At 35.8% G+C, this 16,372-nt stretch overlaps 1 protein-coding gene across 1 annotated transcript in view; it reads left to right on the top strand.

The window, feature by feature from the left end:
* Positions 1-16,372, top strand: part of FMN1 (formin 1) — a 145,266-nt gene that overhangs the window by 118,338 nt on the left and 10,556 nt on the right. Inside the window, exons 14-15 of the mRNA XM_049825227.1 lie at positions 7,267-7,318; positions 10,491-10,640. Coding sequence (XP_049681184.1) covers positions 7,267-7,318; positions 10,491-10,640 — 202 coding nt within the window. The remainder of the gene's footprint in view (positions 1-7,266; positions 7,319-10,490; positions 10,641-16,372) is intronic.

Raw genomic sequence — 16,372 nt, 5'->3', positions numbered from 1 at the left:
TTCTATTAATTTGATTTCCATTCCCTTAAAATTCACATTCCAAGAAGGCAGATTCGGGCAGTGTCAGGTGATGAAATATATTTTCATATGTTATAGTATACAAATTATTCATTTATAATATTTGCAATGTCCTCTCTTCATGGCTTTTTTATGCAGGGCCCTATCTTTTTCTAGACAGTAAGGTAAGACTAATAATAGAAACATTAAACGGATGTTGATGATACTTATGAACGCTTTGTATAAATTGTTAGCCACATATAGTTGGCTTTTGCTATCATCAGCTAACCAGTAAAACCTCATACTGCATTGAAAGCTACAGATTGTTTAACATGATAAATCAAGTGGCTGGACACCTTGGCTGTATTTAAAAAATAACTCTATACTTGATTTTTATGCGTAAAAAGTGTCCAAATGATCCAATTGATCTAAATCTTAGGATTCATCTACGATTATTTTTCTATATGGCTGTGCTGTTGTACTGGGTCTGGCTGGGATGGAGTTAATATTCTTCATAGCAACCAGTATGAGGATGTGTTTTGAATATGTGGCTAAAGAAATGTTGATAACCCAGGAGTGTTCTGGCTATGGCTGAGCAGCACTTGCACATTGTCAAGGCTTTCTCTTTTTCTCACTCTGTCCACCCAGCAAGTAGGCCAGGGGTGGGCAAGAGATGGAAGGGGATGCAACCTGGATAGCAGACCCAAACTGACCAAAGGGGTATTCCATGCACGTAATGTCATGCTCAGCAATAAAAAAGGAGGAGAAAGGATTTTGGGAGAGGTAGTCATTGCTCCAAAAATGGCTGGGCATCAGTCTACTTGTGGGGGGTGGTGAGCGATGGTGATTGCATCACTTGGTTTTTAATTCCCCTTCTCTTCACTTACTGAACTGTCTTTATCTTGACCCGCAAGTTTTTCTCACTTTTGCTCTTCCTATTCGCTCCCCCATCCCACTGTGGAAGAAGGGAGACAAGTGAGCAAGTGGCTGTGTGTTGTACAGCTACTGGCCAGGGTCAACCCACCATGACACTAAAATAACAATCCTTAGGAAAGCATACTTTCATTAGGTTGCTCATGATAGTTCTTTGCAGCTCAAAGAACTGCCATGTGCTAGCAAGCACACCCCTGTGAAAATTTTGTTTTCCATATTATTACTTGTAGTCCAGTAAGTCTTGAGTAAAGGACTGTTGATCCCGCTGTTGATCCTGCTGTTCTTTGTACTATTATAGTGTCTAGGAGTTTAAGTGTGTCCAGAATTTTGTACAAAAACAGAGAACAACTATATTGCTTTTGATGATCTTCGCTAGTGCTTTTACCCACCTAGAATGCCACCTTTGAGTTTTTTCTTCCACTCTGCATAGTCCCTGATTAAACAGAGTTATTAAAAAGTTTCCCTTGTATGACAATTGTACTTGAGGGTGAAGATATCTATATAGTACACTTCTAGCCATAAAGTCTTCTGAGTTCAGCTCCTGATACCCAAACATACCAGCAATGGATAATTTCTGAGAGATTTGGATCTCTGATACCAAATGGTGGTATGTCTTCATGCTTTAAAATGACCAAGAAAATAAGGTCTGGTTTTGCTTGTTCTCCTTACTCGTCGACGTCGTAGAATGTGACATTTGGCACTTTGGAAAAAGATAACCCAACTGAACCTCTCTAGGGATATACTTTTCGTTCTCAACCCTTGATTAAGGGGCTAATATGTTTTTAGGATGTGTTTCATCTTTTGGCTGTCTTTCAGCATGACTACTCGAGAGGTTTTATTTAGTCTTGACTAATAAAGAAGGTGAGTTCTTGTGAGCCTAGAAAATGTCACAATAACCTTTTGTCACTGTTTTAACAGCTTCTGTCCAGGCTCTATGAAGGTCAGATAGGAATGTCCTTAGGGGTTTTGTTTTGGGGTTGCATGTTTTGTTTTGGTTTTTAGGGGGTTGAGTTTGTTTGGGGTTTTTTTTGGGGGGGGAGGGGGTCTGTCTATGTCTTATGCTAGATTCTGTCTTAATCTTAACTGTGGTTGATTGGAAGACATGAGCCAGAAAAGACCTATTTCTTTCCTTGGGGCAAAAAAAAAATCAAATACCTTTTTTTAGGGTGGGTTTTTTCCCCCACAGAAAACCATGTAATTTACCAGTCTTAAAAGTTCATGAAGCATACATTTTTGAACCACATGAACTCAGCCTTGGAATATAAAACTAAAGAATTCTGATGTCTCCTTCCTAACTGCTAGTTGTCTGAGTGTTCTCATAATTTTGAAGATTGTCATTGCTCCAGAATGCTTAGATGAGTTATAAAAAGATATGCATCAGATCTTTCAGTTCTGAAAACAGTAAGATACTGAAAACTAAAAAAGCTGTAATGGGTACAACTAGATCAGTAGACTTGTGAATTATCCTTCTTACATGCATTCATATATTTAAGGTCACAGAAAAATACCAGAAAATTTATCCAGTCAGACTCAGTAAGTGTTAAAAATTTTCACTAGGGGGGCAGAAGTAACTGTGAGATTTTTGTGCAGTTGTGTCTACCCATTTTTCTTTCTTTGTCCTCCCCTCTTAGAGCAAGTAGTTTCATCATTCTGTGCTTGCCTCTGTTAGTTACTGATTTTCGCCAACTTTCAGTCTGTGCCAGTATCCAATATTTTCTTTCCTTTGTTCTTTGGGGAACTATTTCATAGTAGCCTGATGCATGAAGAGGTCTTGGTTCTGTTGTAATTGGAAGCTGCTATGCATATATTAGACCCAGTAAAAAAATAAATATTTTCTGGTAGTTTCATGTTCTCAAAATAGTGTTTGGCATGCTGTTCCATCCTCAGCAAGTAGAATATGTAGAATAAATAAGTCAGGGTTTTTTTAACCATTTCACTCTAGTACTGTTTCACTTTTAGAACTGTTAAGGATCATGACTCTTCAAATGCTTACTTCTGCACTTCAGTAAAAGGAAGTCACCAGAAATGTCTCAGGTTCATAAGGCAAATTTATAAGGTCATTGTCTCTTTGTTCTCTTATTCTTTGAGCTAGATACAGATAGCAAGATGAATAAGCTTAGTGGCTGATCTTCAGAGTCTATAGCCGTCTGTATTACAAAAGACTATTCTTACAGCAAATTAGAACTGCATATTTTGTAAATACCTGTTTTCCTTTCAAAGCTCTTGTCTGTAGAAAGACACAGAAATTTTTAATTGATCCTGGTTTTCATATCTATATTGAAAGAAGATATATTTATTGAGATTGTCTGCTTGTCATAGGACAGGACCTGATACTTTATTCAGGATATGGACTAATCCAAACAGTAGAGCATATTAAGAACTTCCATTTAGATGTGAGACCAGAAAGCAAACCTTACATTTGACAGTTCCCTGTCATTTTCAAAGCTGGTCAAGCCTAATAACTCCAAGGCCAGACAGAAGGGTGTCTCCATACCAAATGCAGCTTATGGGAAGGCATTTTGAAGGGCCTCTATGTAATCATATACATGTAATGTATGGAATAATTTGGTGCAGTAGGATTGGATCAGCTGATGGAAGCAGCAGAGGCTGAGGCCAGTGTGTTTACAGTAGAGATTTAAGCTTTGAGTTAGATTTAATCTGAGGTGAACGTCTCTATCTCATGTGTTTCAACACTGTCTGAAGGCTCAAGCATTATTTTGGTCCTTTTGTCCCTATTAAGTATGGGAGTGCACTTGCTGTGGAGCTTCCTGTTCAGTTTCCTCCTAATGGAAATTAGTTTGCACACACCAAAACCTATCTGCAAACCAAATCAATGCTCAATAAATAGGACAGTGAGGAAATTTGCTTCAAAAGTATCCTAATCAAAAAGCTAATGCCAATAGTCACTATATTTCAGTGTTCACTGGAGTCATGCTTCTGTCTGATAGAAGAAATAGAGTGCTGCTATCAGGAGTCCATTCCAAAACAAACAAAATGTGCTACGTGTAGTTAGGCTATAGAACACTTGCCACAGCAGTTTGTGGAAGCTAAAAAGGTTCTAAAAGCTTAAGCAGAGAATGAGCAAGCTCTCGGGAGAGAATCCATTGAGAATTACATTGAAATTACATCCAGTACAGGAAGCATTTTATATGAACTACAGAACCTCAGAGGCAGAGAGAACACTCAGGGGAAGGATCCTGTGTTTGTACTGGTCCTTAACTCTAACTGAGCACCTGCTTCAGTGTCTGCCAGAGGCAGGACATTAGGCTAGATGAATCCCTGTGCCAATCTGATACGGCTGTTATTACGTTCTTAACTTAAGGAAACTGAGGAAACTGAAATCAAGCATATCGTCTAAGGATGAAAGCATTACATGATCCCACTTCAGCAGAAAGGAAATTCTATGCGAGCAAGTGTGGTGTTGCCAGAGAAATAAAAAGAAAGTTCTTTCATTTGTGTAATTAATTTTAATTGCCTTCAGTAATTCCACGAATTAAGATGAGGATTGGTATCTTGACTATAGGGCTTTGAGGACTCTGTTGAGGAAATTAAATGTTTCATGGAAGCCTTTACTGACAGCATTGATAGTGTTAATTATTGCAGCTTGTGGAGGGGGAGAAAAAGAGCAGGATATTACAAATTCTGAATGCAAGTTTACTAAAGGTATGGGAACTGAGCATAACGTCAATGGTATAGAATAAGGGTGGATACTGTCCTGGTTTCAGCTGGGATAGAGTTAACTGTCTTCCTAGTAGCTGGTACGGTGCTATGTTTTGAGTTCAGTATGAGAAGAATGTTGATAACACTGATGTCTTCAGTTGTTGCTAAGTAATGTTTAGTCTAAAGTCAAGGATTTTTCAGCTTCTGATGCCCAGCCAGCGAGAAAGCTGGAGGGGCACAAGAAGTTGGCACAGGACGCAGCCAGGGCAGCTGACCCAAACTGGCCAACGGTGTATTCCATACCATGGGACGTCCCATCTAGTATAGGAACTGGGAAGTGGGGGCAAGGGATGGCCGCTCGGGGACTGGCGGGGGGTCGGTCGGCGGGTGGTGAGCAATTGCCCTGCGCATCATTTGTACATTCCAATCCTTTGATTATGACTGCTGTCATTTTATTAGTGTTATCATTATCATTATTAGTTTCTTCTTTTCTGTTCTATTAAACCGTTCTTATTTCAACCCACAAGTTTTACTTCTTTTGCCCGATTTTCTCCCCCATCCAGTGGGATGGGGGTGAGTGAGTGAGCGGCTGTGTGGTGCTTAGTTGCTGGCTGGGGTTAAACCACGACGAGATGAGAGAATTGCTCTGGTTTCTTGTCTTACACATTATGTAGTATTTGTAACTTCTGTTTACTTAGAAATTGTTGGATAGAGTTGTTCATTTGTTTTCTTAACAAGTCTCAGCATCTAAATTTCAAATAAATACTTTTAAATAGTTACTTGGCAGACAAGCTTATAGTTAAAAATATGGAAAATACCATTTGTCATATAATACAGTTATTTTCTTCCTTCCTCTTTTCCCTTATATTGGTATACAAACATGCACGCTGTTATATTAATGTAAACTTCCTGTGTTCCTTCCTAGAAGTCACACCTTTTTTCTACTTTCTATAACAAATTAAAATTTCTTGCCTCTATCTTCCCATATTCTGTTCTTAGAAGATTAAAAAACAGTAAGTCAGGTCTTACCACCTTAATAAAAATGTATAGGTGTGTTGTCCTTCTTAGTTATTGCATTCTTGTTCATGTGCAGGGACCTAAGGATATTCAATTTCTGTTGTGAATATAGCTATGCTGAGAAACTTAACAATTTTTCATCTCCTTAACAACCAGAAAGAAATTATTAATGTAATCATAAAGTGTACAATTTTATACGCAGTTCAGCTTTTAACCATCTTTGGTTTTCTGTATGTAGTTAATTTTGTATCATGATGAACCATCAGAATTCCAACCTATGCTTTCTACTTTTAATGATACAAAATGAAAGAGTTGTGGAAATAATGAATTAAGTATAGTAGGTTAACTTTAGCTGAATTTCTCAGGAGCATGAGATGAACACAATAAATCAGAGCTGCCTTATCTTTTTCAGTTGCAGCTGTCTTGTCACCAAGATTTGAGGTGGAGAGTTCAATGGTATAGAATTAGTCGTTTTCCTTGCAAAGGGCACACAATATTGTTTCTGGCTTTTACCATACTGAAATAATCTGAATAAGTGCCTCCAACACACTTGCCCAATATAAGTAAATGCACAAGTTGAAATGAAATTGTTTTGTTAACAGCAAAAGTTCTGAAGTAGTCCAGTTTTTAAATTATTTTAATTGTTTTAGTACAAACCTCTGTCAGTAGCCTTATAATGAAATGGAATCATTCAGGCTCAATTTCTCAGTGGCCTTGCCTGTGAACTCCAGTTTGTAACTGTATTTCAGCCAGCCAACACGCTCCTATAGACTGAGCAGCAAAAAGACACAGTTCTTTATCTTTGTATAAAGAAGTGTCTGAATTCTGTTCATATTAACATTTGCACTTACAGTATTATTCTAATGTGGAACAGGAATAACTTTTCCACATTACCGTTGTTTTACATACGTGGTATTCTGCCGCAGCTAAAGTTGCTCCACTGTATTAAGAAGAATTGATCAACATTTCATGAAAAAAACTAGTGCTTTTGCTTGAGTATCCAGCTCAGGAAACATTTTCAAAAGTAGAGAATGCCCATCCTTTGAAAATCAAATCCTTTTAAGTAGTTCATGTGAGCATTCTGTAACAGAGGCACTCAGATTCACTAACCGTATTTCAAATTCTTGGCTGCTTTTTCAAAAAAATCATGTACATACCATACATTTAAAACTTAGTACATGTGTTTTCACTTTCCAGCTTCCTGAACAAAATGTGATAGCTATATGGAACAGTTGGTGTTAACTATGTTTGGTACCTGTTCAATTCCAATTGAACTTCCAATTATTTGCACTGCAAACAGGTTTAAATTTGTAAGTTTTGGTCGGCAACAATAAAGAAACATAAACAACTTAATGTTCTTTTTTTAAATCTGAAAGTCAAGTTTAATTATTTGGGTTTTATTCAGATTAATGTCTACCGCTATATATTACAGTATGGATTTTAAATGACTTTTCAAATCCAATACACTTTATCGGTACATTAGAAGCATTCATTAAGGTACAAGAAAGCAATAAAAATTGAAAATTAGCAAATGTTTATCACTTGTATTATATTTAGTATACAACCTATCCAATTTTGGATGTAAGAGATATTTCATCTGTGGGATCTCTAAAACAGTAAGGCAGTAATTTATATCTTTGAAATGTTTTTCACTGGCAGCTAAAGAAGAACATAAAAAAGAAGAGAGCAGTTTGGAAAATGCACAAAAATGGTAAGGTTTTTGCTAGTGTTTTCTCACTGTTTTGGTCAAAGATGTTATTGATCTTAGGAAAAAGGATCTGCACTTCAAAGAAGTAATATGCTTTCTGAAAAATTCTTATGTAGTCTTCCAGGAAAAAGTTCAGTTGAGTTTTTAGCCAAACAGTGTACTGTGTTTGAGGTTTTAATTACTGTCAACATTGACCTGAATGTATTTCATTGTCACTGAACATTTTCAGCACTTAGGCTATTGAATGCAGTATACTAAGAAACCAGTGAAATCCTAATTCTTTTATTGCCTGAGTATCTGTGCCTTACTTAGGCCAAAGGAAGCAAAATAGGGGAAGTGAGATAAATGGATTTATAGATAGATAGTATATGAGTAAGTTAGTATTTCTAATAAATTTTTTTTACCAAGTTATAGTTTTGTGAGAGTGAAGGATCCACCTTTAACCTTGTCTGTGTTAACTGTGGAACTGCTATAAATCAGCTGGGGTAAATTAATTTTTAACTTCTTATCAATATTTTTTCTTCATGGTCACTAAAGGCAGATCTGTGGTAATTTGGATTTTTATGCTACTTTTCTGAGCCCCGAGTCTCTCCACCTAACTGAGACACCTAGGTTAGTCTTCCTAGACAGTCAGGAAAAGAGAGATAGGCACCTCCCAGATGCAGTTCAAGTCTTCGGTGAACTGTTTCCATTTGCTTGCAGAAGGTGCCTAAATTAGCTGAACTATTGGCTGACATCAGCTGGGGCTTCACCTCTTAATTTCATTTGTCAGTGGTGGCTGGCTGGCTTGTTTCCTTTCTACATAGCTACCAACCTACCTTTTGTGGCACAGGCTCTTTCACATTCTACCTGCTTTGTAGCCCTTCTGGAGCAGAGTAGACGCTCCAGGATATGGAAGTATAATTAATTTGCAGTTGACTTAAGGAATTAGTTGTCCGATACAGAGTTTGGGTTTATTCAATTGATAACTAAACATTCAGTATTTAGAATTACTGCTAGAAAGATCTGTTACTTTGAAAGTCAGAAAGCAGCTCGGGAAGCTACGTTAAGCTGGGCGAAAGCAAAACAGTGCTACTGGGAGAAGGGCTGAGGATGAAACATGAGGAGGGGATGAGGAGTAGGTGTCAGGATGAAGGCAGAGTGAGAGATAGAGTGCAGGAATTCAGAATCCTGGAGCATGCAGAGACAGCTGTATCAGCTACAGCTGGGATGGAGAAGGGTTCTGTTAGGAAGAAGAGAGCACGATGTTACCGGCGTTGGCTGCTGTTATGTGAAGCCAACCTGAGAAGAGAGTTTCTGGTCTTGCTGTTCCTGGCTGAGCTGTCCTGGTCAAGGGATATGAACAGCTGAGGAATGTTTGGCCCAACTGAATGTAACGGAAATGACATTGCCCAGTAGACATAAACTGTTTTAACCATGTGATTATGACTAAGGTTATTTTAGTATTTTTAGGGTTTGAAATCCCAGAATGGTTTACACAGATATTTAAACCTATATTAGTGTTTTATTCATTTATTTATTTTCTCCTTGTAGTGTCACTACGGGACCCTTCAACTCTGAATATTATGGGCTTGTTCATACTTATTTCATTGTGATATCTTTACCGTGGAGCACCAATTAACTTGAAATATAGTTACATGTTTTAAACAAAACCTATGTAAGAAATTTAAAAGGTTAAGCTTATCATATATGAGGGTTTAAAAAACTATTATATCAATAGCTCACCTTGAGCAATATGTGATATTCTTCAGCATGTCCTAGAAGCTGTATCCATCTTTGAAGTATCAAAAAAACCAGAGCGTATTGGCTCATGTGGCTAAAATCCAAGCTTCTATACTTTGTGAAGCAGATGGAATATATATTCCTGTATTTTTGGGGGGTAACTTCTGTTGATGGACTTTTTGATGGTTACTTTATATTCTTAAAGCCTAGCTAAAAGCTTGAATCTCAACCTAAGGCAAAAAAACTTGACCCTAACCTTAGCAATTCTGTATGAAAACATGCAGTGTGGACTATGCAAATGCAAGTATAAATTGAGAAAGAAATATTTACTGAAGCTGCATCTGTTGCTCAAGTAACATCTGTTGGATAGTTGGGGACTCCTTACAAGTCTTTAAGATACCTTTTATTTATTTTATTTTCAAGATTTACATTTCCTGTGTTCTAGATTTAGGACCATCGGGCAACTGTAAAGAACAATGTAACTTTCTTCTGCTTAAATAAAATCAGTACTTCAAGAAAAATTAGTTCTTTTGAAACATGTTGTTACCTTTCTTTTTAAATTACAGCATTATTTTTAATAAGTATCACCAAATCTTTCAGGATTGTTATATCTACTTTGCAGAGAAAAGTGATTCAAAAAGTGATTCAACCTTTACGAAAGTACGAACATACTTTTGTTTCATTACATAAGTACCTAGTCATGTGAATCATTCCATTTTATCTATACAAAGCAATATCATAAAGCTTAAAAATGCACAATCAGGTAAACTGCTATCGGAAGTATCATCTATAATAAAAAGCTACTTTGAAAATATCCAGCTGTATAGCAATTCAGTAGCCATATTACAAAATTTAAAAAGCATTAAAATATAGGCAATGTATTTTCATAAAATGAATTACCTGCTTATTGACACATAGCAGGAAGGAGATTAATTGTTTTCAGTAAAAACTTTGCAAACTGACTATTGGCACTGTCTGTGGCTTTTTTCTTGCTACTTCTAATTCTCCCTAAGTACTTGAAGGTTATTTTTAACCACACCTGGAGATTTTTTCCTGACTTGGCATGTGACTCTTCCATAGTCCTTCAATAAAGATAAATGGGAGAATAAGTTCTTCATGGAATGTTGCAGAATAAAATTAAAGAAATAGATATAATATAGCATTTCCTGAAATGCAAGGAGTTAAGTTTTTCTCGTTAAAATTGAATGCCCATGATTTGCCTGTGTGACATATCTCTATGATGTCTCATGCATCTGTAAGTTACCCTCCTGGGAATGAGGTAGGTGTTGGAAGATTAGCTATACTCAGCATGAATTGCTGCTATGATTTCCAAGGCTAAGGGGAAGTTATGGTAATTACCAGCCTTGACTACTGAATCAGGAACCAGCCCTCAGAGAAACTGTTTCCCCAGTGAGCTTATGTGTTGACAGTTTTTTTCCCCCCTCCCTCGCAGCTTTGAAGAAACAGTGGGATACTTTGGGATAAAGCCAAAGCCTGGCGAGAAGGAGATCACACCAAACTACATTTTCACGGTGTGGTACGAATTCTGCAGTGACTTCAAGACCATTTGGAAACGAGAGAGCAAAAGCATTTCCAAGGAACGGTAAGGTTCTAATAAAGTCATTAATACCATTTTAGATGTCTGGGAAACTGTTCCTTCTCAAACCCAACAAATTATACTCCTATATTTCACAGGCGTCATTGTTTTCTTTCAGATCTAATGGACATCAAGGAAAGATTATTCCCTCAGGGTGCGTAGGAAAATTCACCAAAGGCATGCTGTCCCCACAAAAAGATAAACACATATAATCTGATAAATTACACTTTTGTAACCCCTTCCAATTACTAGCTAGTAAAATGAAAGGGGAGCTGTGCTAATTTGTAACAGATTGCTTCTCTGTGCATTTTCATGTTGAACTAGCCTAAATGAGGCGATATTGCTGTCGCAGACAGTACAGACAAATAAAAGTGAATGCTTTTCCAGTTAATATACTGCACTTGCATCAAAGGGAAGCCCCAGAGATTCAGGCCACACTTAGCACAGTGTTGAAGCCCCACACTGAATTTACAGCACTACTTCTGACTTTTGGTGTCCTGCTGAGGACATCAAACTACTTGCCGCTAGATCTCACCACAGTCTCCTGATTTTATTAGTTAGAGTTAAAAAAAAAAAAACCAACACCAAACCTTCAATTATTTTCTTGATTTTCTTAAAGAAGCTTAAAATCTTTTACAAAGAAAAAACAATTCCACTACAAGCGCACCATGCTTACCATATCTCAGTTCATTTGAAAAGACCTAAAGAGTGGTAATGTGGTCATGCTTTGGAAGAAAATGGATTAATCACTTTCAGTATGAAATATAAATCCAGGTGTTTATTCCAAATTGATACAGATTTAGAGAAAAATGTCTTTAAAGGTATCAGCAAAAGTAATAAACTCATTGACACTTACATTTTCCATTTTGCTCCAAATCAGTGGACCTTTTAGTTTCATGTAGAAGTAGATTTTTAAAGGACAAGATGTAGAAATTATAAATTCCCAATTATCAACCTTATCAACATTGTTTTACAGATATTACAGGTTTTAAACACTTGAAAGTTGTAGCTTTATGTATCATCTATGTTATGATTAAATAGACTTTAGAAGCTGACAACTGCAAATATTTACAAAGAATCTTGTATTTCCTTGTGTCTAGATCAATATGCAAATTTGTTTTACACATTAAAAACTGTGTAAAACAAACAGTCACTAACAGATTGCTATAATCGTGATATGGGTCATCTCAGGGATTTTCTGCTGAATCATGACTTATTTTTGTTCCAAAAGCAGTTAAGGAGGAATAGAAATTAACTACCCAAGGGAAAAAGGAAAAAAAAATCCAGACCATACAGCCATTCCTTTTTATGTAATTAGCACCTTGCTGATGGCATACAATGATCCCTTCAAAGAAATTGATTTAAAATGCCTTGTAAATGTTTTAACACTACATAACTTCTTAACTTTCTTAATACAATATTAAAGAAATCTTTGTAACTAAACTGCTATGTTCTGTGCTTTCCTACTGGGGTGAGATGAGAATTTCCCATGGTTTAATAATTATATAAATAAAATCTACAAATAATAAAAACACAGCACAAATACTTCATCAGCTCCTTTGATGGATACCTTTATTCCTATTCATAAATGTAAAGCAATACCAGTAGAATGCAGAGCACCAGTTACCATAATACTTCAAAGTGCTGACGCTTTCTGGATTATATAGACTGTTTTTCAGGGTTCACTTCAAATTATTTTTACAAAGTTTCATTAATCTCAAAAGGACAACTCATTGTCCTTTACATTCAAAATGTGGGTGATTCATCAAGACAATGAGCTGCTGAAATGAGGAGCCTTGTGTAATACGTAAATTAGAATGACGGAAGAACTGTTTTCATCATCCTAAATTGTTTTGTAATGTGCTAGTGAAAAGAAGAACATCATGAAATCAGTAGATTAGCGTGATGGAAAAGCTATTTTCATCACCTGAAAATGTCCTGTAAAGTCATGACCATTTAAGGATTCTGTCTTACAAAGTATGAGACTAACAGTTGATGAGCTACTGTCCAAGAAAGTTAGAAAGCAAGCTAAGAGTCTTTGTGCACATTGGTAACTAAAAACCTTAGTATGACAGGAATGGACAGCTGTGTTCCTTAACTGGCTAATTAATTGGATGCACTATTTGTTTTGCATTTTTAAAGTTTGTAATTTAATTTAAAAAAATCTGTTTATCATGAACCAATTCTTTTGTTTTGAAGGAAATTTTAAAAAGGACGAATTGGGAGTGTAAGTCAATATTTTCAAACTTGGGTTCTGAAACTGAGGCATTGATATCCTTATGTGAACACATTTACAGTTGGATTACCCTTCAGGAGGAGCTGCAGAAACTCAGCATAAAATGTGTCTGAATTACCTAGTCACATAGATACCTAAAAATGGATTTCATTGTTTACTTTTACATAGGAATGTTAATATTGGATTATAATTTGTCTCTTAAGAAATATGGCTCAGAAAATTCAAAATTTAATTATAATATGCAAAATTATCATTATGCAAAAGCATAATTAAAAATGTATTAGCTTAAAATTAATAGTAGTAAAAGTAGGTCAAAATATCTAAGATTCCAAAATTAAAATTTTAGACTCAAAACTAACTACTTTACATTGTATAACGGACAACTTTAAAATCTCTGAATTTCAGGAAAAAAGAGTACCACCTTGAACTAAATGACAGCCTCAGCTGCAAGAGCCTGTTTTGTCTAAAAACTGCTTGGCTCCCAAATGTAACACAACTGTAGAAATCTAATTAGATTTCTATGAGACTTTTTCTTAAAGTAAAGGAAACACTTTAACTGAGCTGCCCTGCATTTAACCTACCATGAAAATAAATTAGCTGCCTGCAAAATATAGTTGAATCATTGTCTCTTTCCTAGACAAAATTTGCACACCATTTAGGAATGCAAGACAGAGTTACAGACAGATAACAAACCTAGATTGATACAATATGATATGATACATGATACATGATATGATAGGATATTATAAATAAATGACTACAGAGATAAAATGAAGAAAATTTTCAAAACTGTATTCCTGATAGGAATATGATGACAGTTTTCTTTCAGACATAGTATTCCTTTCAATACTAGAGCACAACTACAATACAATAAAATTTCCTTTCATGATCACCTCTTCATCTCTGACAAACAGCTTAGTGTAAATGCACCATAATACTCATCAAATGTTGGAGACTTTTTTTTTTTTCTTGTTTTGCATCAAAACCCAGTTTTGTTGCTGACAGCTTTATAATTTAGTATGTCTGTGCATGCAGGTACATCAACTGCTATTATGCTTTCTTCTGTTTATAAAATTTTGAGATGATAACTGAACTGAAGACTAAAACAAAGATTTTTTTTTTTTTTTTTTTTTTTTTGGCAACAAGGCACTTGCACCATGGTAGATTGCATGTAATTGCAGTCTCACTTCCTTTTCTTAAGACTACTGATTTTATCTGCAGTGGGCATGTCAAAGAATTCAGAAGCAAAACAAATATGTAATTATAACAACTTAAATACATGAGAGATATATATGTATAATGCCTATCTATAAGTCTATTAAAGCATTCAAGATCTGTTAAAGTATATTTTAAGAGGATATCCTAGCCAAGTCTGAATATAGGGAAAAAGTATAAATACAGAAAAAATACTAATGGTTTGCAGTGAGTAGTTTCATCGCAAACTGTGATTGCGTATTTTGCAAAAGAAACGTGACAAGGATTATCATTATGTGTTTATGGGTGTTACCCTTTAAATATGAAATAATTAGATACAAAAGGAGTTATTGCTGTTCATTGACCCACTGCTTACACTGCAAAGATAAGATTGCTACAATAGTTACCATACTGGATTAAGCCATCTCTTTCAGGTAGAACATACATACAAATTTTATAGGTTAGAATTTGAAAAGAAAAAGAGAACCAAAGATTGTCTCAATTGCTGGAGAAGACATAATCATTATTTAATGAGCAGAATTATATACTTCATCTTAAAAATAGGGAAAAAGTCCTACTTTTTAATGGTACCTTTTATAAAAGGTCCTTTTTTAAAATGCTTTCTTTGTTCTTGGATTTCATCTCTAGCACAAAACATGTTGATGGTTTCAGCTTAATCTTGTGAAAAAAGACATAGTGGGTTTTTTTGCCACAAAGGCAATAATAGGTTTGAAAAGCAGAAGCTCTGACTGTAGCAGTGTAGATAGCTAATGGTAAAGATGAAAATGTCCTAACAAAAGAAAAAGCACCAAGCAGTCCCCAACTAATTTTTGTTTATTATAGTAAATTGGAGCTGGCTATAGCTTTCTACCTAACTCTTACATTTATTAAATACAAAATGAATCGTATTCATTGCCCTCTATTTCTGCACAGGAAAACGGTAAGTCTGAGGAGTCCTTGTTCGTAACACCATAGGAGTTAACATGTAATTGCAAAATATCTTAGCAGTGCTGGCCAATACAATATTTAATATTTTTAACCACAGATTAAGCTAATTATGAGACTATCTTGTGCCTAACAAATGACTGAAATTTGACAGAAACACTCAACGCAGAGGGACTAGTGGATTGTATTTTCATTTTCAATATCACTGTGGGCAAAGAGGAGAAATAATCTTTGGTTCAAGACATTTTATCTATTTTAGAAGGCCAGATTTATTTTATAGTTTGATTTAAAAGTTAATTTCTCTTTCATCTATTTTCTTCATGTCTGTGTTACCTAAGACAGTGAGAGTCAGTGAGAGTCTAGATTTGCGGGCATTTTGATCAATTTGTACTGTGGTAGAACACTCAGTCCTGATGATCAGTCAAACATTCCAAAACAGGGCATCATCCAGGTATCATACAATCTGCATGTATGGTAAAAGCCAAAAGATGAGTTAACAGATGTTGTTTATTTCATTTGATATTAAACTAATGGTCTAATAAGGCAAATTGAGATCACAACATAAATGAGTTCTAAGGAAATATTTGAAACGATCATTAGGATCATTAGGTGACTTTATGGATTTATGCTGGGAGTTCCTTGTACACATAATTGCAGCATTGGGAAGAGGCAACGTATTTGTGAGAAAATTTGATCAATGAACCCTACAGCATTAGCAGACTGGAGGCTAATGGTTCATAGTCATATTAAAGCTTTTGGAGTGAGTTTCAGTTATTGTGCTTGAGTGAAGAAAGAGAAGAGGAAAAGGTGGCATTCTACATGTCTGAATTCCACATGCATTTCAAGTGGATTTTAGGTGGCCAGTGTAGCCTTTGCCTATACCAGAAAGGTAGGGTTGAAGTAGCTGGTACATGAATTAATGAAGAGTTCTACCAGATAGTTTAGCAATGCAGACAAAGAAAAAAACAGAGGATTTTTACATGTTTCTGAGGTTAAGGTGTAGCTATGGTGCAAACTGAGGAGGTAATTACAAATTACAGGCCTGCGCTGCAAAACAGTAATAGCTATTTCCCATAGTGCATACAATAGATCTGGCAAAGTGCTGTGTCAAGGCTTTTGCTCTTGGAAAGAAAAATAGTGTTTCCTTTTAGGTGTTATTAGGAAATCACTACACAACAAAACAAAAACCATCACTGAATCATTATACGAACCTACAGTTATCCATATGTAGTCCTTCTCCCTTCCTCTCCGGAAGGATATGGTAGAGCTAGGAGAGGTAAGCATAAGAACAGCTTCTGCATAAGAAACCATTTAAATAAAGGGGAATTCTTCGGCTTGGAAAGGACCCTACTGAAAAGGATAT

The sequence above is a fragment of the Accipiter gentilis genome, chromosome 22 (assembly GCF_929443795.1).
Source record: "Accipiter gentilis chromosome 22, bAccGen1.1, whole genome shotgun sequence".
Lineage (NCBI taxonomy): Eukaryota > Metazoa > Chordata > Aves > Accipitriformes > Accipitridae > Astur > Astur gentilis.
This window is presented reverse-complemented; position numbering and strand designations above follow the sequence as displayed.